General features: G+C 40.9%; 1 protein-coding gene across 3 annotated transcripts; it reads right to left on the reverse strand.

Moving 5' to 3' along the window:
- Positions 1-2,083: 2,083 nt before the first annotated feature.
- On the reverse strand, positions 2,084-16,474 carry KRCC1 (lysine rich coiled-coil 1). 3 transcript variants are annotated; one of them, XM_043917834.1, is made up of 5 exons: positions 16,310-16,474; positions 7,320-7,426; positions 6,409-6,521; positions 5,257-5,452; positions 2,084-3,437 (listed from the first exon to the last, which is right to left on the reverse strand). In XM_043917834.1, the coding sequence occupies exon 5, from the start codon at positions 3,416-3,418 to the stop codon at positions 2,645-2,647; it is 774 nt and encodes a 257-aa protein (XP_043773769.1). In that variant the 5' UTR covers positions 3,419-3,437; positions 5,257-5,452; positions 6,409-6,521; positions 7,320-7,426; positions 16,310-16,474; the 3' UTR covers positions 2,084-2,644. The 3 variants fall into 3 exon arrangements, with proteins under 3 accessions (XP_043773769.1, XP_043773768.1, XP_043773767.1); XM_043917833.1 differs by lacking the exon at positions 5,257-5,452 and having other exon boundaries at positions 16,310-16,471; XM_043917832.1 differs by lacking the exons at positions 5,257-5,452; positions 6,409-6,521.
- Between the last annotated feature and the right edge of the window lie 9,338 nt (positions 16,475-25,812).

The raw sequence follows: 25,812 nt of genomic DNA on the forward strand, positions 1-25,812 counted from the left end.
TGTGTTGACCTGGACTACTGTGAGGACATTTCTGTGGAGAAGGAATGCCCTAGGTACCTTTTCCAGCTTCATGGCTTGAGGGATTTCGCTCAAGATAACGGTTATTTCTCTGCCATTTGGAGTGGAGCTTGGTTCAGAAAAGTTTTTCTGTTGTTTCTTACAGGTCAGTGGGGCTTGCCTGGCAAGGTGGTATTCTCACCTCAGATGTTGTATTTTGCTGTTGCAGAATTTTCTGAGTTCTTCATCTGGCACCTTCCCCTGCTCCCTACTCTTGGAACCTTTTCTTTCCCTTACCCCCAGTGCTACTTCCCTGCCCAATTTGGTTTTTCAATCTAACAGTTTTCTTTTCAGGTAAGATTTTGTCTTTCTGGAAGGAAATATTTGCTGGGCATTTCTGAAGTCCACAGTGCTAGATGGCCATGACACTATTTGATCTCTTGATACACCTGTTTTTGGTTTTGAACTCATTAACTCAGAGCCTGTGATGACTTCTCCCAGTTTTCAGCTCTTCTCAGACCTGTTAGTCCTGTTTGGTTCAAATAAACCCAAAACAATACCAGGGTTAGTTTGGGTCAGGGTGGTGGCAGTGAAGATAGAATTGGACAAGAGGAGAGATAATTTGGGGGTAAAACCATGAAGAATCACTGATGGCTCTGATGTAGAAGAGAGTTAAGTGTGATTTTAGTGATTTTTTGGCTTGAACAATTAAGATGGTGTTATTATTTACAGAGATGGGGAAGACTGAGGGAAGAATGATTGGTGAGAAGTGTGTGCTCTTTTGGTGTTCTAGTTGGAAATAGCAACAAATGCAGTTGGTTATGAGTCCAGAACTCAGGGGAGAAATCTAGCCTAGAAACAGAAATTTAGAGGTCACTGTCTCTGTCAGTTTGGGTTGCTTTAAACACATTATCATAGACTGGGTAGCTCAGCTAGCTCTCTGACCTTTTTTTTTTTTTTTTAATTTTTTAAAACAAGTACTTGCAGTCTATCAGCTGAGAGAAAGAGGGCCTGTATGGGAGGCACCAGGCAGGAGAAAGTTTGAGGAGAGCAGGGAGAGTATAAAAGACATTTCTGAGGGTGGGATATTTACTAGGGAAACCTGATGGACTGGAGGTTGCGGTCATTAGTTTAAAATAAAATGCATCACCTATGCCCTCTCCCTCCTCCACTTCCTTCCTTTCTTCTTCGCTATTTAAGGCCCACTGAGGTAGGAGGCTAGGCAAGGTGGGGACCCAGAGAGGGTTCAGGGCTGAGTAAGGTAGCGGCCTAGCAAGGGTGGGGAGACTGGTTGCATGCAGAAGGTTGAGCAGGTGAAGGGAATGTGTGTGTGCGTGTGTGCGTGCTTAGTCACTCAAGTTGTGTCTCTTTGTGACCTCATGGATTGTAGCCTGCTGCGCTCCTCTGTCCATGGAATTCTTTAGGCAAGAATACTGGAGGGAGTTGCCATTCCCTTCTCCAGGGGGTCTTCCCAATGGAGGGATTTAACCTGGGTCTCCTGTACTGCAAGCAGATTCTTTACTGTCTGAGCCATCAGAAAGCCCCAAGGGAATACATAATAAAATACAAAATAAAAAATCACATTAGCAAAATAATGTTCAAGCTAATAATATATACACACAACATTGTAGAACGCAAACAGTTTTCATATCATGGCATCTTCTTGTTATCCAAGGCATTTTAGAGGCCAGTGCTTCGAGTTATATTTAGTAATGAGGAAAATAAAGTTGAGAGACTTCCCCAAAGTCACGTAACAACTTGAAGACATAGCTGAGACTAGAATTTTGAGATTCAGATTTCCAGGTCACTACTCTCTACAACAAAAGAGCAGTGCTTGAATACTTGATATGTTTATCATAAAAAAGGGGGTCTATCAGAATGGAAAATACTGGTCAGGAAAGAATAATCTAATGGCATTTTATTTCTTATAAATTCCCCACTTTCAACTATTTGGAAAAACTGTGGTCATTCATAGATTTCTATCCAAAAAGTGGGTTTAAATTTACTTGGCTATTGCTCTTCCAGAAGAAAATATTCATTGAATAGGAACAGATCATTGACACAAAACAAACAACAAACAGAAATGTAGAAATTAGAACTTTATTATATATAAACATTTCCAGAATATAAACTGATTTTGTATCAAGACTCTTTTTTAAAACTGTATGTAACTTAAGCTTATTATAATGTATGTCATTTTCCACTTTTCAATCTAGAAAATATACTGCAAGTTAGATCTAACAGAAGAAAATATCTATCTAAATTGCTTCACAGAGAAAACTAATGAATGTAAAAATACCCACCCCAAACTAAAACCCAACCAGGAAATAGACTCTGTTAAGCCTATTAATCTTACTTAAATATAAATGACCTCCCAAGGGAAAAATACTTCCACCATCACAGCAACCAGATGAATAAAAGCAGAGCCACTCTCGTTAAGGGGAAATTACATTATGTATAAGAAAAATGTAGTAATGATTTTAGAAAATGAGGAAAAATATTTCCATGTTGGATAGCAAGCGTACTCTGTTTCCTGTTCTCTTAGCCTTTGTACCTGCTCATGTAAGAAGAGGGATTTGAACATGAACACTGTAAAACCAAGCTTCTCAACTATTAGTATAACCCTGGGGGAACCAATGCAAGAGCTTCAAAATCCAAGAATAGACTGGTCCCAAAGCATTTCCTCCTCTGTCCTTTCTTGGCCTTGTTCCTTTTTCTCTTTTCTGCGCTTACGTTCCTCTTTCTTAGAGGCTACATCTCGGCTTTTTTTCTCCTTCCGGTTCTTAAGCTTTTCTGTACTGACTCTGACTGTTTCTGCCTCTGTTTTGCTTGTTTGGATGCTCTTGTATTTGTCTAAATCTATTTCCTCACAAGCTTTTTTCCTCTTATGCTTGGGCCGCTCCTCCTCTGGCTTTTCTCTGCCTTCCTCTGTGTGCCTTTTCCTCTTCTGGTGTATGTGTTTATAACTAGCCTGGTGGGCACTGGTACTATTTTCTGAGGAGAGGTGCCTGTAAACTCCAGATTCTACACTGTATGCGCTACAGTTAGACTCGTGCTGACTCAGGTTCGGGGGTACAGGCTTTCCTGAGAAACAGTCCCTGGTGACCTGAGAGCAGCTCAGGGAGTCTAGTCTCAGCCTGCTGTCATGAGCTGGTAGCCACTGAGGTAACTGCTTTTCCACTCTTTGTGAAATACTGCATGATCTTGGGTAGGTTTGGACGGTTCCATATGGGAGTCTTTGCTCAAACATTCTACACCTGGGTCTAGAGTTGACCTCTTCTTTGTACCCATAGGTTTCCAAATAATCCTCTCTCATCTTCCTGAAACAAGTCTTTGGCTCTAAGCCTCTGGCTTTCTGCACTTTGATATAATCTTCAAGTTCATCTTGAAAAGAGTCATAAGTCTTCTTTGAATGCTTCATTAGCTTGACAAGGGATTCTCTGTAGGTAGAAAAGATGGGAGAAAATTCTTCTTACTAGATTATTTAATTCTGAATATTTCCTTTACTCTTGAAGAGTCTCAAAAGACAAAATAAAGAAGCCCCTTCCCCTATCCCAAAATTAAAATCTACTTTGGTGTAAAAGTTAAATATCAAGATATTATATGCCAAAAAGGAGCATGAGGAAGTCAAATATTGCTTACGCCACTCACAAGTAATTTTATCCTTCTCAGAAGTGAGATGAAGGAGACAAGGAGCTGACATGTATAATTCTTTTTTTTTTTTTAATGTATAATTCTTTTGTAGGGCCAAAAATGTAAGGCTTGTAGGGATGTATGGATAGAAGGACTAACACATCCATGGTGAGTGGCCTGATCTGAGTGTTCAAATAATTTCTAAAGTTCAGATTCTTGAACACTGTTGTCTAAGAAAAGTAACAAACCATAGAGAGGTAATTTTTAAAATCTTCTGTTCACTCAAAATAAAATAAACATACATACTCACCAGACAACAGTATTGTAAGACTTAAAAATAAAATTGTAAAATGGTTTGGGAATGCTGGAAATTAGAAATCCAGCTATGAGACAAAACTACTCTTAGGTATAGGGCATGAGAAAAGATGAGGGAACAGAGTTCTGTGTCTTCTGCATAGGGAATTGGATTTCATTCTGTTATTTCTGATTGGTGGAAAAGACATTCTAGAATGCCTTCTGATTTGTTCTCTATTAAAGAGCTCGTGGGAGGGTTAAGAGGAAAATGGAAGTGAAAGCTCAGAGTGGGTAGGGATTTATATAGAGAAAAGTTTCAGAAGAAATTTCAAGCAGATATGCTAATCTTTGCTTATGTTTTTGGGAATGGGGCAGTACAACTACTATTTCTCTTTCTGTCCCCCACCTCAAATCCTGCATTACAAATATAGCAGAAAATGTACTTAGTATGAGAAGATAATTTTGGTGATATTTTTGGTGATATGCTTTATTTCCAAAAATTATGAGGCAGTATAACCCATGTAGTTCCTTCCTTTAACAGAAACAAGTCTGACAGCAATCTAGAGTCACCAATGATCAGCTAGTTTTACTGGCAATTTGACATTAAAAAGGAAGTTTAAATGAAGCCTAATTTGGTGAGCCAGAAAATTTAGCTCCTATTCAACTTAAATAGTAGAAAAATTCTGACTAGAGCAAAATGCAACATAATGATTAAACATGGGCAAAAAAATTTTGACCAGACACTTCAGAAAAGAATATATACAAATGGACAATAAGCACATGAAAGATGCTCAATATCATTCATCATCAAGTAGATGTCAGTTAAAACCACAAAGCGATATCACCACGAACTCACTAGAATGACTGAAATTAAAGAGATTGGTGAGGATGTAGAACAACTGGAATTCTCAAATATTGCTGGTAGGATATAAAATGGTACGACTACTTGAAAATAGCCTGGTAGTTTCTAAGGAAGTTAGACATACACCTACCATATGATCCAGTTATTCCACTCCTAGATATTTATCCTAAAGAGAAGGAAGTATATGTCCACATGAAGAGTTATACATGAATATTCACAGCAGTTTTATGTGTAATAGCCCCAGAAAGAGAAAAAAAAAAAAAACCCAAATATTGATCAACAGATAAATGCATAAATCAAACAGTGGCATATCCATATAATGGAATCAATGATAAAAAGGATCAGACTACTGATATACTTGACGAAATGGATGAATCTCAAAATAATCAAACTGACTCAAAGAAGCCTGAGAAAAGAGTACATAATCCATGATTCCATGTACATAAAGCTCTTGAAAAAGGAAAACCAACCTATAGCAATACAGTGGTTGCCTGGGAAAAAGTAGTCAGGAAAAAGTAGGAGGAAGCTCAGCTGGTAAAGGATCCACCTTCAATGCTGGAGACCCTGGTTCCATTCCTGGGTCGGGAAGATCTAATGGAGAAGGGAACGGCAACTCACGCCAGTATTCTTGGGCTTCCCTGGTGGCTTAGACAGTGAAGAATCCACCTGTAATGTGGGAGAGCTGTGTTTGATCCCCAGGTTGGGAAGGTCCTCTGGAGGAGGGCATGGCAACCCACTCCAATATTCTTGCCTGGAGAATCCCCATGGACAGAGGAGCCTGGCTGGTTACAGTCCGTGGGGTTGCACAGAGTTGGACATGACTGAGCAACTCAGCACAGCATTATAAGGGGCATTTCTGGGGGCATGATACGTTTACTATCTTAACTATGGTGATCATTTCATCAATACATATGTTTCAAACCTATCAAATTATATACCTGGAATATGTACAGTTTCCTGTACATATCTCAACTATACTTCAATAAAGCTGCTTTTAAAAAGTCACTAATAAGATTAAAAAGATGTTCATAATTGTCAAAACTGGATGATAAGTACAGAAGATGTCATAATACTGTTTTCTCTATTTTTATGTTTAAAAATGTTTTATAATAAAAAAAAAAAGATTTTACTTCATACTCACAGGATGGCTATAATCAAAAAGATAGATAATAAATAATGTGTTGGCAAAGAGGAGGAAAAACCAGAAACTTCATTCATTCTTGGTGGGAATGTAAAATGGTACAGCAACTTTGGAAAACAGTTTGCCAGTTCTTCAAAATGTCAAACACAGAGTCACCACATAACCCTAGCAATTTCACTCCTATATATATACCCAAGAGAAATGGAAATCTATTGTCAACACAAAAACTTCTACAAAAATGTTCACAGCAGCACTATTACTGACAGCTAAAATTAGAAACAATCAATGTTCATTAGCTGATGAATGGATAAACACAATGTGGCAATTCACACAATGGAATATTATTCAGCAATATAAACGAATGAGGTACTACAAAATGGTGTAACACAGATGAAACCTGAAGACATGCAGAGTGAAAAAAGCCAACCCCAAAAGATCACAGATGGTGCAGAGATCAATGAAGACATGAACTGAACCTTACCCTTATCAGATTGAGACCTTGGTGGAGAAATCTGATCATATTCACTCATTAATTGCTTCCGTTTTTTAGCATGAACTTTCTCCAAATAGCGAGACTGTGCAACAACCGAGGAGCTAAAAACCATGACAGCAGAGATTAAAAAAAACTATTTTTGCCCAATATTCCACTTCCCTTCACCTGAAACCAAGCAATCGTTTCTTTTTTCTAAAAAAAATTAAACTTGCTTTATTTTGAGGTTTGAAGTTATTGAAGTTAATTGCTCTACAATATTGCAAGCACAATCTTATTATAATGATTAAATAATTCAAAGTTTAGAATTACATCAACATAGATCAATCATCTGAAAACTCACAAAATGCACCTTCAATTTCTTATTTTGCTTCCTGTAAATCTGAAAGCAAAGCCAACTTTTTGAGTGTGTGTTTTGTGCTGTGCTTAATCATTCAGTCGTGTCTGACTGTGCGATCCCAGGGACTGGAGCCTGCCAGGCTCCTCTGTCCATGGGGATTCTCCAGGCAAGAATATTGCAGTGGGTTGCCACGCCCTCCTCCAAGGGATCTTCCCAATACAGGGATCGAACCCAGGTCTCCAGCATTGCAGGTGAATTCTTTACTGTCTGAGTCAAGAGGGAAGCCCAGTGTGTATTTTACACTTGAAAAATAAGTAATATTGTTTATTTTAGAGAAAGTGATCCAAAATTTACACCTCTGAATTTGAAAACAGCACTTGCGAGTTTTAGTTTACTCAGGAATTTTACTATATTTAGTCTGAACTAAAAGTCTTACACTTTCACTTGCTTTCAAGTCAAAGTATTAGTATAAAATATATAAATAATTCAGGATAAATACATATAAATAATGCTTCAGTATAAATAATGCTAACAATTGAGATGTCCTTTATTTTCAACCTACCTCATAATGTGAAATCCATTATGATTCAAATTATGGCACTAGTTCTTACAAGCCTTCTACAAAATGTATCTGTAAAATGTTCGGTCTTTGCTCACTCAAAGTGGTATCTATGAATAAAATAAAGGCAGGTAAGACATTTACGATAATATTTTCAATCTTCAACCCCATATCATTTTATATACCATATTAAATCTTAACTTCTGAAGTTAAGACTGCTTACAAGGCTAAAGTACTAGCTTTTTGCTCATTGGAATGGCAATTTCAGTATGAAAACATTTAGCAAGCCTCTGATATTGCATATGAGCTTTAGCAAACTCCAGGAGACAGTGAAGGGCAGGGAAGCCTGGCATGCTGCAGTTCATGGGGTCACAAAGAGTTGGATATGACTTAGTGAAGAAAAACAACAATAATGTATTTTTTTAGTTCAGAAAATACTGTTCTGAAGGAGAAGTTACTGGGGCACATTACAGTAGGACTCTGGACTTGAGGGAAATGATCTGGGGCATCCAGCCTTAGTACTTTGTGTCTTAGAGCAGACATGTTTCTGATTTCTGACCTTTGTAACTGTTAAAATCCCAGCAGTAGCATCTCTCTCCCCATATTGGCTGACTTCTTAATTGATTTACTTTTCTAAATGCAAGACTTTATACTTTATCCTGTTATATGTTTAGGCCACCATTCTCATCTCTGACGATCTCTAAAATTCAGATTCTTTTAATCTTGGCATTTGCTACTAGTTATAATCTAAAATGGTACATAGTTTTGACAATTTCTTTAAAAGTTAAACACCTACTATAGGACCCAGTCATTTCACTCATAAGTATTTGCCCAAGAGACATGAAAACATGTCCACGCAAACACCTGTACATGAATATTCATAGCAGCTTTATTTCTTATAGCCAAAAACAGAAACAACTCAATCAGCAGGGGAATGCGTAAGCAAAGTGTGGTATATCCATACAACAGAATTATTCAGCGGTGAAAAGGAACAAAATAGCAATACATACAACATGGATGAATCACAAAATCATCATGCTGAGAAAAAGACATAAGAGTACCTATTATGACTCTACTTATAAAAGTTCCAGAAATACAAATTAATCTGTAGCGATAGAAAGCAGATTAGTGGTTGCCAGGCACAACCTCATGGAGGGAGGGATAAATTGTAAGGGAGCAGGAGGAAAGTGTTCAAACTGGTGGAAATACCTGGCATTTTGTTTATGAAAGTAGTTTCATGTCAAATATCTACCAAAAACTCATTGTACACTTTTAATGAGTGCCGTTTGCCATAACTAAAGTAAACCTTATTAAAGTTTATGAGAGGAGCTTAAAGATCTAAAATGAATGTTTTGGGAAAAAATTCTACCTTAACTTGTTAAACTGGATACAGTTTAACACGACTGCTCGGTCGTGTCTGACTCTTTGTGATCTCATGGACTGCAGCCCGACAGGCTCCTCTGTCCGTGGAATTATCCAGGCAAGAATAGTGGAGTGGGTTACCATTCCCTTCTCCAGGGGATCTTCCTGACCTAGTGATTGAATCCAGGTCTCCTGCATTGCAGGCAGATTGTTTCCTGTCTCAGCCACCACATATATACACACACAGATATCTGGCCAAGCAACAAGTGGGATCTTAGTTCCTAGACCAGGGATGGAACCCACCTGTGTGCCCCCAGCAGCAGAAGCACAGAGTTTTAACCACTGAACTTTAGGGAAGTCCCTAAACTGGATCTTTAAATGTTGGCTTTGTTTCCAGGAAGATCGTCTACCTAACATAGCTTAAGCCAACTATGCAGAACTACTGGTTGCCACACAATGTTAATTTTCTCACTGCTTCTAGGAGCTAGACATAGGGACCCTGGAGTTAGTTCTGGCACTTATTATATAGGCTTGGTCAAGTTTCTCAGGTATTGTGGATCTTAAGGAAATTAACAAATGTAAAGTACTTAGAAGAGTATATGACACATAGTAAATGCTGTATTTTTGTTGTTGCTGTTGTTGTTATTCGGGATTTCATCCATTTAAGTGAAATGTTTTTCCAACCAATTATTCCAGTAACTGTGTGCTCAGTTGCTTGTCGTATCTGACTGTTTGGGACCCTATGGACTGTAGCCCGCTAGGCTACTTTGTCCATGGGACTCTCCAGCCAAGAATACTGGAGTGGGTTGCCATGGGGTCTTCCAAGCCTAAGGATGGAACCTGCATCTCCTTCGTCTGCATTGCAGACAGATTCTTTACCCATTGAGCCATCTAAAAGCCCATTCCAGTAACTACAGAAAGCCAAATAAAGAAAAGATTATGGCTATACAAGTCAGGAGTGCCTGACAGGAGTACCTAACTCTTTGCATTTCAAGCTAACTCATGTTTCAGAAGGACCTTTTTTTTTTAAATGAAAGATCAAAGTTCAACTTGATTCTTACTATCTTTTCTGATTGCTGATTTTAAATCAACTATTATAAGATTTCAGTTTATGTCCTGTGTTAATGTTTGCTATATGTACTTTGATGTCTAAAAGAATAATGGAATGTCAAGCAGAAACACCCAATCTATTTACCAGTTGGTATTAGGTCTCAAGCATGAAATAGTTTGTTTCTTCTGAAACTCATTTGGAGTATTTTTCTCAGATTAGGGTTAGTTTTTGTGAAAAAAATCTAGCAAAATTCTGAAAACTTGATGTTCCTATTTGTATACCACAAGTCTAGTTATAGATGACTATCCACAATGCCATTCACTTCCAGGAAAGATATAGCACAAATAGAAAGAAAATGTAATCTTTTATTTGGAGAAATTAAACTATGTACCTTGTTATTCAATATCTGTACAAGGCTTGGTCTTATTTCAGTAGTAGGTAAAGCCATTGCAAAAGCTAAAGTAATACAAACACTGCACGCGAACTACTGAGTTAAATATGAAAAATGAAGAGTATGAATTACTTGCAATTCAAAACTGTCTAAAAAGACTTAGTATTTAATAAAATACTAAGAACCACTCCACTTTTCCTAATTCTAGTCTTGTCAGAAAATTTGTTACACCCCAATCACTCTTTCAGGGGCTTCCCTGGCAGCTCAGATGTAAAGAATCTGCCTGCAATGCAGGAGACCAGGTTTGATCCCTGCGTCGGGAAGATCTCCTGAGGAAGGGAATGGCTACCTATTTCAGTAATTTTGCTTGGAGAATTCTATGGACAGGGGAGCCTGGGAGGCTACAGTTCATTGGGTCACAGAGTTGGACACCACTAAGCAAGCATACAATCACCCTTTTAGAAACTGCAAAACCTGAATTTAACTTTTGCATCGTATAATATATGTTTTTAATATGCCACAGTAGGTTTAATAGGTTTGATGAGTAAATCAACTCGAGTGAAAAATTTACTAAAAATTTTCATGCCCACAGGACACTACCTGATTTGTGTTGTGACATGACATTAAAACTAAGTTTTTAAAAATACTTATTAAATATCTTTAATCACTGAAGGAAAAATGTTTGAGCAAAATTAGAATGTTAATTTGGCAAGTTTTAGGTGTAATTAGTTTCCCTTTAATAAACTCTTATTTAAATATACCAAACTAATGACACAGTACTACACTTCTCAAGTGAGTTCACTAAGAAGCATTAAAGGACATTTTCCCCACCATTTGCATCTTCTCTCAGCAGTGTTATGTACCATTCACTATACTTTGTTGAAGTTACCCAAAAGTATTTTGTTTTTTTCATGCAACAGGTAATAGTATTTTTTAAAAATCTTGATGTCTAATTGCCTGTTACTAACATTTACAGATAGTATTGGTTTTGTATATTAACCTTGTACTTTGTGTCCTTGCTAAACTCACTTATTCTAGTAGCTTTTTCAAAATTCCTTGGGGTTTTCTACATAGATGATCATTTGTTGTTGTTTAGTTGCTAAGCCGTGTCTGATTCTTCTGTGACCCTGTGGACTGTGAACTGCCAGGCTCCTCCGTCCATGAGATTTCACACTGGAGTGGGTTGCCTCTTCCTTCTCCAGCGGATCTTCCTGACCCAGGGACTGAACTTGAATCTCCAACATTGCAGGCAGATTCTTTACCACTGAGCCACCAGGAAGCCCATAGATGATCAGATCATTAGTATCAGCAAACAAAGACAGTGTGATTTCTTCCTCTCCAATCTGTAAATCTTTTTTTCCTTGCCTGACTATAGGACGTCCAGGACAATACTAAAAAGAACTGGTGAGAATAGACATTCCTGCCTTGCTCCTGGCTCTTGAGTTTGGCAATCTTTTAATACTGTTATAACCTTAGGGAAGACCAGAGCACAGCATATATCACGAAAGGAGTTCCCAACCCCTGGGCCACGGACAGTTAACTGTCATGGCCTCTTAGGAACGGGGCTGCACAGTGGAAGGTTAAGTGGCCAGCGACCAAGCAAAGCTTCATCTGTATTTATAGCTGATCATCATTGCTTGCATCCCCCAGTCTGTGTAAAAATTATCTTCCACAGAACTGGTCCCTGGTGCCAAAACAGTTGGGGACCGCTGTTTTAGGAGACTAGGTAACTGATTCCGTTCTCTTAACCAAAGTATGCTGCTGTATTCCTTTTTACCAGAGGGTCAAATTCCCTTTAAGAAGTTTTGAGAGATGCAGTATATACTTTCTAGCATCATGAATATTCTTAACTGAGTGAGTTATTAACCTTGCTTTTTCAGGAAATGAGAGTAGTATATGACCTATGAGTCTGCCATAGAACTGGATGACTTATAGTTATTTTACAACTAATACAATCAACAAAAGTAACAGGATTTGCTATGGCACATTTCCAATGACAAAACATAAAGGAATCAACAAAATCATTAATTGGGATTACTGGCTACACATCTAATACAAAATTTATGTCTATTTATTTTGGTTGTGCTGTACAGCTTGTGGGATCTTAGTTCCCCAACCTAGGCTCCAGCAGGAAAAGTGCTGATTCCTAACCATTAGAGAGTCAGGGAATTTCCTGTCTTTATTTAAACTGAGCCTTTGGTAAAGAATCCACTCATGAATTGGACTCAACTCGTGGGTCGGGAATACCCCCTGGAGAAGGAAATGGCAACCCACTCCAGTATTCTCTCCTGGAAAATTTCATGGACAGAAGAGCCTGGTGGGCTACAGTCCATGGAGTCACAGAGTTGGACATGACTGAGTGACTGAGCACACACAAATGGTTTGAAAATCAATCATTTTAAGTAACCTATAGCTAGCTAGCTCAAGGATCTTGACTAGATCAACTAAGAAATTAGTTTTACTTGGGCCCAAGGCAGACATTCTAAATCAGAACGTCATCAAATACATACCAGTCCTTCCAAAAGGTCAGAAAATGTAAATAGGTCAGTAAGAATGATCACGTCCTAACTTAAGAACCTGGTTCATGGGAGGGGCTCTAAATGGTATCTGAATAAATATAAGGGCTTATTAGCTTGATTTTCTGTCATTTGTCTCGAATCTCTGCGAAAAAACAAAGGAACACTTCAGACAATTGCTATGTAAATGGGTTAGATTGAATAAGTAGTTAGAAATGTTCTTTGTTCTCAAAATGAGTCTAATCTTCTTTTAAAAAGCCAGATTAGAAAGAACTGTTTGCTGTGGTTTTGTTTCTACTGATTTCTTAGGAATATTATTATCCTGAAAAAAGTTTTTAACTGTCAAAAATATTTGAGAAATTTCTTTTAATGAATTACAAAGTGTCCTGGAAAATCTTACTACACTTTCACCATAAATGTGATGTATATTTCTTTTCAGGTAAGTCTGGTCATGTGGTATTTGAGTTTTTGTGATTGAGTTTAATTTCTCAATTTCCTATTTGTAATTTACACCTTCTATATATTCCCTGCTTGCAAATTCTTAATCCTTACTGATCTTTATTATCAAGCCCAGTTTAAGAGAAGCTCCTTCATAAGTACTACAGCTATAGGTGAAAATGGATCAGGAGTTTTAATAGTCCTTTCAGGATCTTGAAAAGGAGAGTGGAATTTAATAATTGAAAGGATGACAATTCTCAAACACCTTTTGGAGGAATCTTAAGAAAAAAAGATACTGGCTAAGTACTAGACAAATTTTTTTTTCTCTTCTGGCTCATGTACAATTGGAAATTACATTAGGTGTTTATAAATATCTAAACTAAAAATATACTGGGTCCTACCAGTGTTTTAAATAGCATATCAAATATTTACCATTTGTTAAGCAGCACTTAACTGAACAATGAACAAGGATATTTACTTAAAAGTGACAAGAGGTAATTTTTAGGTAGTAAATTCTATTTTCCAAATCCTAACAAAACCTCAGCTGTAACTCACTACTCTTTGAACGTCATTTGATGGCCATTGTAAGTCAAAGTTTCACGTTTTATGAACTGCTGTTCTAGTACACAGCCAAGCCAAACCAGTTCATAATTTTAAAGCTGGCGAGGTCCTCAGTTTGGTTAGTGCAGACTTCCTCAACCTTGACACTGACATTTCGTGTAGGATAATCCTTTGTGGAGGCTGTGGTATGTCTATGTTGGTGCCTTGTGTGTTTCATGTTGTGTGTGGCATCTCTGGCATCTAGCAGATACCAGCAGTACTTCTGCTCACCAAGCCGTTCCTTGTCCAGTGGCAAAAACCAAGAAAAAAAGTCTCCAAACATTGCAACTGTCCTCTAAGGTAGGGGTGGGGCAAAAGCATCTGTTTGTGATAGTCACTCAATTGGGCTAGTCCAACTCCCCTCCTCACAGATGGCAAAACAAGTTCAGAAAGTTTGGGACTTAAGTGTCATACAGCTAGTTGAGAAATTAGCACTAGAATCTATTTAATCGACTCTATTTAATGCCCACATAACCACCTTGAAGCAGTACAGAAAGATAACTGCCTGCCAACACTCTGTTTTGAACTGATTTTGTTTAGTCTTTAGTAACTGCACATATTCAAAGTCATTGCAAAAAACAAAAAAACCCACTCTGGCAAAAGCTGGGTTTTTTCCCCCATGAGAAACTGTTTCCAAATTTCTGTGATGTAGCTATGGAAGCTAAACTGAATTTTAGTCTTGACATCTTGAACAGCTCAGGCTTGTTAGTGAAAGGCAGGAAGTTTGGTATGAAAGCAGAAAATTCAGATTTTATTTTTTTAATCTCAGAACAGTAATACTAACCCAGGCTGATTGAAGACACTAAACCTAGTCTTCTAAAAGTTGCTATCACTAAGGTACTTAATGAAACATCATTTGGTTGCAGTTTCTGATTTCCATTTTTAGTGAATGGAATTTATGTAAAATACTTACAAAATGTTCTAAGAAATTTATAATATTTTACTGCTTTGCCATTCCTCCAAGTGAAAGGTATAAAAGATTATCTAAGAGTACACAAAAATAGAGTATACTGTGGAAGATGAAAATAAAAATTATTTTAATGAAGTTATTATATTTACTGCTGTCCCTCAGGAAAAAGGAAAATTAAATTATCCAACAATGTTCCGGTTTCCACCAAAAATAATGTTCTGGTTTTGTCTCTCTGGAGACAAAAAGCAACATGAGGCAACACTGCAAATACTAAAAATTAACTATGAAACTGAAGATGGCTGAATGTTCTACTAGAATTTTCTGCAGTGGGATCAAGCTCCACCATCCAAAATCATTTTCAAAACTGCCTTAGAGAAAAAAAAAAAAAAACTGCCTTAGAGGCTAAACTCATAGTTTGGAACCAGCAGTTTATTTGCAGGCATACAGTACTTGTAAGAACTCAAACATCTCTTAGATCGAAATGGTCAAGAAGTAGCTCTTTGTCTTAGGGAAAATGAATTGGTGAAAACTCTAAAAGCTCTAGGCAGGTATACTCCTTTCAAACTTTTGCAGAGACTTGACCAAATTTTAACATGGTCAAGTTGGAATGAACCAGCCCCATCGCTGAGCTCAGGTCTGGAAAGGCTCACGGCTGTCAAAAAATATTTACTGTTTGTTCTAGCCACCACCTGATGAGGTCCCTGGCCTCTTTTATACAGTTCTTACTAAAGGGTTTACAATTTCGAACCCTTCCTCAGTCTCTTTGAAATGTATTTCTGTCTCCTATAGCTCGGGTGTGTCTGAGTCTCATGATCTGAAAGTCATTCCTTTGAAATGTGATGATCATGTATTTCAGAGCCTCTGTCTCCCAGTTTCTTCGGGAAAACAGAATTCTCACTTCCGTAACTGCCAGCAAGCTGACACTGCCCAACCCTTTGTAATTCTGCACTTCCCCGACTCTACTTGAACCCCACCTTTCCCCATTCCTTCATTTAAGACTCCCAGTCACTTCTGCGAAAAGTCGGAATGGAGCTCAGTCTTTTTCCTACTATCAGTACTTACTGAATAAAAGTTGTTTTAGCCGCCCTAACTCAAGTCCTGCTTTGACACTGGCAGGTACCTATTAAAACTCACACCACCATCAAGATGAGCTTGTACATCTTGGAGGCTTGTTTTAAATGGTGTTATCCTCAAAAAACCCGGGGAAACTCTGCGAAGTGATCCCTCAAAAACTTCACCCCCTCTACTCTTCCTCCAGGGCCCCAGGACCTTTGGGCTCGCGTGTTTACTTCCTATTCTCCCCAAACTCCGACTCCACTTCTCCCTCCGTGTGAGTGAGGTCGCTACTTTTCGGGATGTTGAATTTCACTCAGCGCAGGTCTACGCCCTTCCGCGTCTGGGGCCTTTCCTCTCCTTGCCTCTGTCCCCATCACATCCTCCCCTTCCCTCGCCCTGACACTCTAGATCTACAGTCTCGGCCGGGTCGCCTCTCTCCCGCTCCAACCTCAGCTCCCCCGGCAGCGGAGACGTCCCTTCTCCCTCCGCGATCCACGTGGGAGCCCGGCGCCCGTTTCCCAGGGGTGACGGGTGGGGAGGGGAGCAGAGAGTCTCAGGTCCTGTCCGCTCCGCCATTTCGCACTCTCCGGGCGCGCCGGGCCTTTACCGGGTCGCAGGATGGAGGGGCTGAAGGCCCGGGCCGCCCCCGCCGCCGGGGCGGGAACTCACCTTCTCTGAGGCAGGGGCAGCGTCTACAACTACTGTCCCCCTCCCCGCCAGCGCCGCCAGCCCGGGGATAGGCCGAGGTGGAGGTGGCGGAGAGGCAGGGACAACCGCTGCCGCACCGCCGCCTCCGCCGCTGCCGAACAGGCGGGGTAAGAGGAGGAGGAGGAGGCGGAGACTGGACTTCCTGAGGGGAAGTCGCCGCCACCACCAGCGGCTGACTGGACGGAACCGGGGACCACGGCGGCGAGGCGCGCTACTGCGCTTGCGCAGTCTCCGGCTCCTCGAAAACCCCGCCCTCCCGGTTGCCTGACCCGCTGAGTCAGCCACTTCGCGAGTTCTCTTCTACCCTGGCTTGTGTTAGCCTTTCTTTTGCTGGTGCTTGGTGTTCCTTGGTCTTTTGGTGTTCTTTGGTGATTTCCCTGGTGGCTCAGTCGGTAAAGAGTCTGCCTGCAATGTGGGAGACCTGGATTCGATCCCTGGGTCGGGAAGATACCCTGGAGGAGGCAATGGCAATCCACTCTAGTATTCTTGCCTGGAGAATCCCATGGACAGAGGAGCCTGCCGGGCTACAGTCCATGGGGTCACAAAGAGTCAGACAGGACTGAAGCGACTTAGCACGCACCCACCATTGGAAGAGAGGAAAAACTCCTGGGGCAGCTCACCTTGGGAGAGTGAGTCTGAAACCAATTACGAAGCCGGTACCCGACGATTCTACATGCAGGGCAGCAAAGGAGACACAGATGTAAAGAACAGACTTTTGGACTCAGTAGGAGAAGGCGAGGTTTTGAGAAGTGAAGTGAAGTCGCTCAGTCGTGTCCGACTCTTTGCGACCCCATGGACTGTAGCCTATTAGGCTCCTCCATCCATGGGATTTTCCAGGCAAGAGTACTAGAGTGGGTTGCCATTTCCTTCTCCAGGGATCTTCCCCACCCAGGGATCGAACCCGGGTCTCCCGCATTGTAGGCAGACACTTTTACTGTCTGAGCCACCAGGGTTTTGAGAGAATAGCACTAAATCATGTGCGTTACCACATGGTAGTCATATACATTACCATATGCACTTGTACCAGTGCAAGTTCATTACATGAGTTGGGGCACCCAAAACTGGTGCTCTGGGACAACCCAGAGGGATAGGGTGAGGAAGGAGGTAGGAGGAGGATTTAGAATGTGGGGGGCACTGATACATGTGGCTGATTCATGTTGCTGTATGGCAAAACCCATCACAATATTGTAATTATCTTCCCATTAAATTAATTGAAAAAAACAAAAAACCAAAACCAAAAAAACCTAGGACTTTCCTGGTTCTGTAGTTAAGAATCCACTTTGCAAAGCAGGGTACTTGGGTTCACTCTACCATCCCACATGCTGAGGAGCAACTAAGCCTGCACACTGCAGAGAGTGCATGTGCACCCAGGAAAGATCCTGCATGACACAACACAGACCCTGACTGCTGCAACTAAGACCAGACATAGCCAAATAAATAAAAATTTTTAAAAAATCAGAAAAAGACATGCCTTCCTCCCTTACCAGTTTTTTTGCTAGAGCCTTTAATACAGGGTGGAAAATCCTTGGTCTTGATATGTTGTCATCATTGCTCCGTAAATGATCTCTTTCTCTCTCCTTCTGACACCCTCAGTGTATGCATATATACATACACACCTATTCATTTCATCCTCTAATTCCCTATCTCCCAAGGAAATTAATACTCTGTTTGTGGTCATTTCCTTTCATATGAATATAATATATGTGAGAAAGATATATTCATTTGAAAGGAATATATATGTGACTAGGGAAAAAGGTTTCGATTGTTTTTGAATTTCATAAGATTTATGTCTTTCTCTAGCAGTATTCTGGGACTTGTTTCACTTGCTGTTTTAAGGTACATCCAAGCTGTTGCATATACATGTAATTTACTCGTTTCATTGCTGTAGAATATTCCACCCATCTCCCAGTTGATGGGCACGCCCCCTGGTGCACTGTGCAAAAGTTTCTCTTCCGTATGTTCTCCTTTCTTGCCAAACTAGCATTGCCTAATTTCAGGTTTTCATTATCTTTTGTTAGAGCCATAGCAATATCTGCCTTACTTATCATCATTCCTGATTTTGTTACTGAAAGTGGGTTCTGGCTGATCGCTGCTCAGAAGTCAATAAAGAGGCCAGTGTGGTGGGAAGGAAAGGTTTCTTGATTTCGGATGCCAGTAAGGGGGAGGTAGGGTGGAATCTGTGCAAAGACTAACTCCTACCCTTGACCTAATCCACTGATTAGTGGATAAGAGCTTTTATAGACAGAGGGAGCAGCTCCATGCAGAAACAGCACAGTCAGCTCTGACAGTCACCTTGAAATTGGTCATCAGTGTTCTGACCAGTGTCATCTTGATTGTTTTGTGTGCTGTGCTTTGTTTGCTCAGTTGTGTCTGACCCTTTGCGATCCCATGGACTGTAGCCAGGCTCCTCTGTCCCTGGGGCAAGTCTAGGCAAGAATACTGGAGTGGGTTGCCATGCCCTTCTCCAGGGGATCTTCCTAACCCAAGGATCGAACCCAGATCTCCCCCTTTGCAGGTGGATTCTTTACTATCTGAGCCACCAGGGAAGCCCATGAATATTGGAGTGGGTAACCTACATCACTTACTGGGAAATAGATGGGGAAACAGTGGAAATAGTGTCACACTTTATTTTGGGGGGCTCCAAAATCATTGCAGATGGTGACTGCAGTCATGAAATTAAAAGACGCTTACTCCTTGGAAGGAAAGTCATGACCAACTTAGACAGCATATTAAAAAGCAGAGACATTACTTTGCCAACTAAGGTCCATCTAGTCAAGGCTATGGTTTTTCCAGTGGTTATGTATGGATGTGAGAGTTGGACTTTGAAGAAAGATGAGTGCTGAAAAATTGATGCTTTTGAACTGTGGTGTTGGAGAAAACTCTTGAGAGTCCCTTGGACTGCAAGGAGATTCAACCGATCCATCCTAGAGGGGATCAGTCCTGGGTATTCATCGGAAGGACAGATGCTGAAGCTGAAACTCCAGTACTTTGGCCACCTCGTGCAAAGAGTTGACTCATTGGAAAAGACCCTGATGCTGGGAGGGATTGGGGGCAGGAGGAGAAGGGGACGACAGACGATGAGATGGCTGGATGGCATCACTGACTCGATGGACATGAGTTTGAGTAGACTCCGGGAGTTGGTGATGGACAGGGAGGCCTGGCATGCTGCGATTCAAGGGATTGCAGAGTCAGACACGACTGAGCGACTGAACTGAACTGAACCTACTTCTTCTGCAGGGGATCTTTCTGATCCAGGAGTTGAACCAGGGTTTCCTGCACTGTAGGCAGATACTTTACCAGCTGAGCTACCAGAGAAGCCCCTGATTGTTTTAGGTACAGTTAATCTTCAAGGTGGGTTTGTTCCCATTTCCTTGAGGTCAGTTCTTGGAACTGTGGCAGCCTATGTCATGGCCTACAGTCTGGTCATCATGTAGTTAATGTCACCTGGGGGGAGAAGTATCTATACGACAGCTCACAAGATATAGCTCAGAATATTATCTATACCTCTTGAGGAGGAACTAAAGGCCCTTGACTTTGCTTAACGACTGCATTATTATCATTTGGTCTCCTTTGACTGTTTTCCTTTGTTTATGCATTTTCTCACTTCTCTGATTAAACTTATTCTTTAGCTAAAGTTGTTCCATTATTTGGCCCACAAAGGTCTGAGTAGTTAAAGCTATGGTTTTTCCAGTAGTCATGTATGGATGAAAGAGCTGGGTCATAAAGAAAGCTGAGTGCCTTCTTTCAAAGAAGAATTGATGCTTTTGAAGAAGACTGAAGAAGACTCTTGAGAGTCCCTTGGATTCCAAGATCAAACCAGGCAATCCTAAAGGAAATTAATTCTGAATATTCTTTGGAAGGATTGATGCTGAAGCTGAAACTCTAGTACTTTGGCCACCCAATGCGAAGAGCCAACTCATTGGAAAAGACCCTGCTGGGAAAGATTGAAGCCAGGAGGAGAAGGGGATGACAGAGGATGAGAATGGTTGGGTGGTATCACTGATTCAATGGACATGAATTTGAGCAAACTCCAGGACATAATGAAGGACAGGGAAGCCTGGTGTGCTGCAGTCCATGGAGTTGAAAAGAGTTGGATAGGACCAAGTGACTGAACAACAAAAGTTATTCCACAGACAAAAGGCAGGCTGAGGACATGGTGGGGTGGGGGATGGCAAGGACCATAGGGTGCTGCTACATTTCAATTTCACCCTCCAGTCTACTCTCGGTACTGCCAAAGGGTACTACCTGGAAGTCATTACTGGCTCTTCATTCAGTCAAACGTGAATACTGTACTGTTGGGCTTCTGGGCACCTCCCTGGTCTCATTATCCTCCCACTGTTCTCACCTCCCCACCCTGCTTTCACTTTATGATTCAGCAACATTAAACCTTTACTGATTCCCATAAACAACACGCATAACTCAGTTTATTGCATCTGCCACTCCTTCCTGAAACACCCTCTCCCTACTTCTGAATGAATTCCTCTTCTCCTCAGAAGTAAACACTATCCTGAATTCAGCATTTCTTAGTCTTATGCTCAAAAGTCAATAAAGAGGCCAGGTTGGTGGAAAGGAAAGTTTTCTTTATTTTGGATGCCAGCAAGGGGTGAGGTAGCCTGGTTCTTTATATTTTTACTACATAGATATGCATCCCTAAGTAACATGAAGCATTACTTTGCATGATTTAAAACTTTACATAAATGTTGTTTTGCCTACTATTTATTCCCCTGCAGGTTCCTTTTTTCACTTACTATTTTTTGATATTAACCTCTCTTGAATTGTGAGGTTATAACTGATTCCCTTTCACAGCTTCATAACATCCATTGTATGAATATACATGAGCTATCCATTCTCCTGTCTTAAGACTTTGAGCTTATTTCCCATTTCTAATTTTACAGACGATGCCGCTTTAGCTTTCTTGTTCAGTCTCCCTATGCACACATGTGGGAGTTTCTCTGGGGGGTTATACTTAGGAGAGGTATCTACTTTTTAGCTAGGAAGTCTCAGTAATACCCACCTCAAAGGATGTCGTGACAGCAATATGAAGTAATGTAAATAAAGCACAGTTTCAAGCATTCAAACACTTATTTCTGCTGTATATGAAACACTGGGACATAAAGGGCAAGATAGTCTGGTGACAGAGGATAAAGTGAAGTATAATATGTGTGCTTCTTTAGCTCCCAGAATACCAACTGATTGTAATTGTCTACACAATATCATGCTGTTTCTTAACCTCCATATCTCTGCTCATACTGCTCTGTCCTTGGGCCTGAAATGGTTCCCCCCAACCCCCACACTTCTCTTTGTCTGCTACTTCTCTGAGCCTTCCCTGATTTCTTAGGCTGCCATTACTACCCTTTCCCCTTTGCCTTGTACATCTCCATATGCAGGCGTGAGTGCTAAAGTCATTTCAGTATCTGACTCTTTGCAACCCCATGGACTGTAGCTCACCAGGCTCCTCTGTCCATGGGATTCTCCAGGTAAGAATACTGGAGTGGGCTGCCATGCCCTGCTCCAGTGGGTCTTCCCAACCCAGGGATCGAACCCTTGTCTCCTTTGGCTCCTGCATTTCAGGCAGAGTGACCAGGGAAGCCGCCATTTCTTATAATTCGCTCTAAATGGTCAATGTCTTAGATCCCGGGCCTGTATTTAAAAAAAAAGTTTTTGTTGGAGTAGAGTTGCTTTACAATCTTGCACTAGTTTCCGCTGTAGAGCAAAGTGAAACAGCTATATGTATACATATATTTGGGCTTCTCAGGTGGCGCTAGTGGTAAAGAATCGCCTGCTAATGCAGGTTAGATATGAGACTTGGGTTTGATCCCTGGGTGGGGAAGATCCCCTGCAGGAGGGCACAGCAACCCACACCAGTATTCTTGCCTGGAGAATTCCATGGACAGAGGATCCTGGTGGGCTACAGTCCATGGGATCACAAAGAGTCAGACATGACCGAAGTGATTTAGCATGCATACATATATCCACTCTTTTTTGTATTTCCTTCCCATTTAGGTCACCACAAAGCACTGAGTAGAGTTCCTTGTGAAACACAGTGGGTTCTCATTAGTTATCTATTTTATATATCATACGGGCCTACATTTTAATCATCTTTGTATGGGGGCACTGAGTATAGTGCCTGGGAAAAGTGCCGATAAATGCATGTGGAATGAGTGCCTTCAGGAGCTCTTGAGAAGAAAGCGAGTTGAGCTGAGAATTTCTAGGAGTTGAAGGAAGAAAGATGGAAGCAAGAGTGCTACTTTAGTAAGAACGCAGGGACCAGAGAGAGTGTGAAGTTTTGTCAATGATGTAATTTTATAGGATTGTTGCTGTTGTTGGATAGTCACTAGGTCATGTCCGACTCTATTGCAACCCCATGGACTGTAGCCCGCCAGGCTCCTCTGTCCATAGGCTTCCCCAGGCAAGAACACTGGAGTGGGTTGCCATTTCCTTCTCCAGGAGATCCTCCCGGCCCAGGGATCCAACCTGTCTTCTGGGTCTCCTGCATTGGCAAGTGTATTTTTTACCACTGTCCCACCTGGGAACCCCGATTACACAGGATATAATGGACTATTCAGGCGGGAACCTGCTCCTCTCATTCTGGAATGTGAGGGTTAGGTGTGCCCACAAACCTCTTTGATCCTGTGATTATGAAATGATAATGAATCAGCCAGTGAATGCACTTGAAAACAGTGAGCAACCCCTGGCTTATTTAACACTGCTAGGCGTTAGCTACTATTAGTCTAAAGCAGGATTGGCAAACATTTTCTGTAAAAGGCCTGACAGTAAATATTTTTGACTTTGTGGGCCATGTGGTCTTTGTTGCAGATATTCAACTCTGGGGCTATAGTGTGAAAGAAGCCATAGAAAATATGTAAACATATGAGTATGGCTGTTTTTTTTAATATGATTTATCATTACTGAAATTTGAGTTTCACATAATTTTCAAGTGTCACAAAATATCCTTCTTTTGATTTCCCCCACTCTATTCCAGTGCCAATCATTAAAGAATGTACAAACTGTTCTTAGTTCACAGGCCTAAAGGAACCTTTTCAACCCCTGGCCTAAATGGATCTTAGCTCTGGGTACAAAGGAAGGTCGAATCCAATGATAAAGTGCTGTACTTTTACTAAAATAATAAGGGTGAAGAGTTTCTCCCCTGGAGTAGGAAATGCAACCCACTCCAGTATTCTTGCCTGAAAAATTCCATGGACAGAGGAGCCTGGTGGGATACAGTCCAGGGGATCGCAGTCAGATATGACTGAGTGACTGAGCACAGAGTTTCACAGTGGGGAATGAGACAGGCTGGGAGACCTGGGAACCTTTGCTAAAATGCTTGCACCTGGACACACCTCTCCTCCGAACAGCAAAATACGAAGAAACTATACAGGACTAAAATTAACTGCCTGCATGCACAGTTGGGGCAAACTCTGGACAAAAGATACAGAGAGACCAAAAAAAAAAAAAAAAAAATACCCAACTGCCACTTTTGAAGAGCCGGGAGCAAAAACTGGGTGTCAGGAACAAAAGCAGGGTACAGAGCATGCCCTCTGCCCACAACACCTAAGCCATCCCTTCAGCCCAACTTCTGGGCAAATCACCTAAGCCACCCCTCCAGCCCAACCTCTGGACACATCCCTACCCTCACTCAAAATAAGGAACAAGCTTGTCCCCTCGCTAGGGGAGCAGGCAAGCAAGGGAACCTGTTGTTTATTCTTGCTCCACCGTGCTACAGCAGGGGCCCCAACAAAGCCTTGCCTGGGGGAAAAAAAAAGGCCTTCAAAAAAGATTTAAAATCTTGCAGCTCTCTTGATTTGCCACTAGGTGGTGGTCTCTGCAGGTGTGTGACTGAATCTCACCAAAAGGAAGGATTGAGTGTGGTCCATCAGCTACCATGATACAGGTACATAAACTGTCTCAGTGGTTCAAAATCGTTACTCTGGGTTTCACTGACATCTCCACCTTCATACTTATTTCTACATATTCCTTGAATTGCAGCATATCCAACTAAAGGGAATGCAATCACTCTCTCAAGGCTTCCGAGATTATTTGCTCAAAAATCCAGGATAATAATATGAAAACAGGATATGGTTAAAGATTTTGGGGCTGAAAAAAAAAGATTTTGGGGCTGAGATGTGGAATCTGGGAACAGATTCTACCCGAGATGAAAGTTAACCAGTGGCAAATTATCATATTGCACACCTTAAACTTATGCAATGTTATATGTCATTACATCTCAATAAAACTGAAAAAAAAAAAGTAAAATACAGGGGTAAATAAAAAATGAAAAAGAAAAAATAATAACAATGCCTTATAACTTATTGAATAAAATAAGAATCTGAGAATCTATACCAAAAATACATACATACATAAATTAGGGAAAAAAAAGAGAAAGTCTCAAGAATACTGGAGTGGGAAGCCATTCTCTTCTCCAGGAGATGTTCCCAACCCATGGATTGAACCAGGGTCTCCCACATTGCAGGCAGATTCTTTACCATCTGAGCCACCAGGGAAGCCCCCTCCCAAAATACATAAATTAAAAAAAAAAAGTTAACCAGTGGAGCTTATAGTAAGGGTTACTTGAAGCCCATGTTTAGGCTTGTGATGTTATGCTAACAATTCTTTCCAAAATAGGCCCCAGTCTTGGCCACTTCATGTTAGCTTCTTCTACCATGGAGGTGCAAGACTGGGGACCCAGCAATGGTTGCCCGCACTGCTTTAGGGTGCTCAATAGCCATAGTAATGTCCTTGGTATGTGTCTATGGCCTGAGTGGGGAGGCGAATTCAGCTAAAATTGAGGTAAATGGAACCGAAATGGAGCAGGACCCTACGGTCCTGCCACCTTCTTCCCCTCCATTGTCCCACCCATGTTTTCTGCTGAACTTTTGCCTGTGGAAAAATTTCAGCCAAAGAATATGTCCAGGGGCTTCCCTGGAGGTCTACTGGTTAAGAATCCGCCCACAAACACAAGGGACAATTTCTCGTCTGGGAAGATTCCACATGCTGTGGGGCAAATAAGCCCATGTACCACAACTACTGAAGCCCTCTCGCCCTAGAGTCTATGCAGTGAGAAGCCCCTGCAAGGATAAGTCTGCGCACCGCTATTAGAGAGTAGCTCCAGCTTTCCTCAACCAGAGGAAAAAAGCCTGAGCGCAGCAAGGAAGATCAATGCAGCCAAAAATAAATAAATAAATAAAATAAAAATATTAAAAAAAAATAAATCTAGTCAGAAAAGTAAGAAAATGCAGAAACAAAAGAAAACAGTCAAAGGAGACCAAATAATAATAATGTAGTCATTAAGCACAGTTAAGGACCTCTAGTTCCTTCTCAAGAGCTATAGATAAAAATCTGAGCCATATCCTGTGAGCTCTCTTATAGACACCAAAACCCCCACCGGGTGGGGAATTTAACTATATAATGACCAGACTGTAGCCATGACATAAGCTGCCACAATTCTGAGAACTGGCCTCAAGGAA

This window comes from Cervus elaphus, chromosome 11, assembly GCF_910594005.1.
Source record: "Cervus elaphus chromosome 11, mCerEla1.1, whole genome shotgun sequence".
Taxonomy (NCBI): Eukaryota; Metazoa; Chordata; class Mammalia; order Artiodactyla; family Cervidae; genus Cervus; species Cervus elaphus.